The sequence below is a fragment of the Gastrolobium bilobum genome, unplaced genomic scaffold, assembly GCF_033153095.1.
Source record: "Gastrolobium bilobum isolate Gb01-03AN ecotype WA unplaced genomic scaffold, APGP_CSIRO_Gbil_v1 utg23089, whole genome shotgun sequence".
In the NCBI taxonomy this organism is placed as follows: Eukaryota; Viridiplantae; Streptophyta; class Magnoliopsida; order Fabales; family Fabaceae; genus Gastrolobium; species Gastrolobium bilobum.
The window spans coordinates 38,885-41,395 of NW_026895806.1; the positions used below are offsets into that span (position 1 = coordinate 38,885).

Sequence of the window (2,511 nt, forward strand, 5' to 3'; positions counted from 1 at the left end):
AAAAAATATTGGTCATTTGTCGGACGCGTTTTAGAGCGTGTTCGTGTCGGACACGTATCCGACACACACAATTAACAAAAATACACGAGTTCGTGTTTCAGAGCCGGTAACGATACATAGAGTTCTTTTGTGTGCCTTCTAAATAAAAGAAATTTATTTTCTTTTATTCTCAAAAGGGAAAAGGCTTTTCACTCTAACACTATTCTTAGAGAAATATAAAATTATTGAGATAACCTTGTTCAATAACTTAAACTTTTGAGTTGAAATAGTTTTTTAATAATATTAGAGTTTCGGTGTTACGGACTTGATCTTCTCCGTCTCCTATTTAATTAATAATTAATTAAGTTTAGTGAAATTTTTTAACATGAGTTTGTGCATTGTCCATATTTCAAATTTAGTGAGTTCTCGTGTGAGAGAATGTATTAGAGAAATATAAAGTTGATCAGTGGCTCTTATATAAAAAAATGTGTTAAAAAATTATAAAGCTAATGACCTTATGTGAGGGAGCATATTAAAAAAATATAAAACAATTAATCTCACCCGACAGCTAAATGGTTCTTTACACGTACACGTGTAGGTCCATCCGTGTGCTCACTTGCACGTGAGAAGTGAGAACACTATATATGCAAGTGCTGCATCTCTGTATGAGTATCGAAATTGATGGGCGCAAAACAGAGAATCCCACGAAAGCCATCTCAGTCTCAATCTTTCTTCACAAGGATTCAAAAGAGGGTGATAATAAGAATCTTCAATCTGGTATAAATTGACCAGCATCCGAGTATTAAAACTTTTGTTACCTTTTGAATTTTGAGTGAGAATTTTATATTTTTCAATTTAGTATATGTTGAGTCCCATCATTTTTCTTAAAAAAAAAATAAAAAACTTAAAAAAAATAAATTATGTGAGACAACAGGAGATGATTTTTCTCCAACAAATAGGAAAAAATCATCTCCCTTTTTCGTAAGGAGAAATTTTTTTTTTATATTGCTGGAAATTTTTCTCTTATATCACACACATAATCTTATATTGAGTCCCATCATTTTTCTTAAAAAAAAAAAATTAAAAGAAAATAGAGTGAGACAATAGGAGATGGTTTTTCTCCCATCATAAACTATGCACAAAATTTAACTAATTAATGGTCAATGGCGGTACACGCCTGACACAAACAAATTTCACTAACTTGGTCACTGGAAGATATTATTTTCATATCTGTTTGTGTTGCGGAAAGTCTTCACATTCTATGGTTATGGTGTCAGAGCCTGTCTACTAATGGAGGCATATGTACTTATATAATGTCTTACAACTTGTTCAGTCTAAAGCAGTCATACACAACAGTCCTTATATCTCCAAAGTTTGCTTTATTATATGAATTTGGGCATCTAAAAAGTATAACCTCTTTTGAATTGTGCTTTTGTTCAAAGAAATCAGTCCCTAATTCCCTATGGTGTCCCTATAAATAGTCTAGCATAACAACTCATTTCAAACAACCTCAAGCCTCATATAATTTTCTATTTCCAATTCTCCTCCTTAGACATTCAACTCCTCAGCCATTAGATTGAATTCAATCTGAAGGTTTTGGAGTTCTAATTAGTCTAAGGTGATTAATCTCCAGTCACCTCTCAAAGCTTTACATTTCTTTTTTCCAATTTGTATCTGGAACAGAATTTTTTTGGATATATATTCTAGAAGTATTTGATCAGTGATCAAGATGGAGAAGGTGATGAGGTTGGCCTCAGAAAAAGGTGTGGTGGTTTTCACCAAGAGCTCTTGTTGCCTCTGCTATGCAGTCAACATTCTATTTCAAGAACTAGGAGTGATCCCTATTGTTCATGAGATTGACAAAGACCCTGAAGGCAGGGAAATGGAGAGAGCTATAACTAGGTTGGGTTGTATAGCACCTGTCCCTGCAGTGTTCATAGGAGGGAAGCTTGTGGGATCCACCAATGAAGTCATGTCCCTCCACCTAAGTGGTTCACTGACTCCACTGCTGAAACCATATCGAGCTAATTTATCTTGAAGGCAGGGGAACACATGCAAAACACGTAACCACTACCTTATTGGAAGAATAAACAGCTGGCTCGATTCAGTATAGTAGCGAGCTTGTATTGAATAGTATATGCAGTGATGTGTGTAGTATAGTTACTAGTTTCTATCATTTGATTAGCTAGCTATAATGTAATATATAAGATAAATATTCTTAATGAAGTTTTATTTATATATATACTTCTATTGGTGTCACGTCCAAGTAAATTTTTTATGTTATTCCCATACTCCATTCGGCAAATTTTGATTATCTAAGGCTAATAATGGCAGATGATCAATGATAATACAATGTACTAGTATAAGTAGCATATCCTGAAAGTTGCACCTTTTGTACATCTCAGAAAAAGCTCCACCACCTCCCCTTTTCGCTCTTTCTCCTATCTCTTTTTAACCAGTTACCAGTATTATTCAATATGTTTGTTATATTACATGAGATATTTTATTTCTTGTAACACACAAAAATTGGAT

General features: G+C 33.7%; 1 protein-coding gene across 1 annotated transcript; it reads left to right on the plus strand.

The window, feature by feature from the left end:
* The first annotated feature begins 1,482 nt into the window (after nucleotides 1–1,482).
* LOC133296100 (monothiol glutaredoxin-S9-like) lies at nucleotides 1,483–2,223 on the plus strand. The gene has a single exon (XM_061495049.1). It carries the CDS (start codon nucleotides 1,709–1,711, stop codon nucleotides 2,015–2,017), a length of 309 nt encoding a protein of 102 aa, XP_061351033.1. The 5' UTR covers nucleotides 1,483–1,708; the 3' UTR covers nucleotides 2,018–2,223.
* The last annotated feature ends 288 nt before the right edge of the window (nucleotides 2,224–2,511 follow it).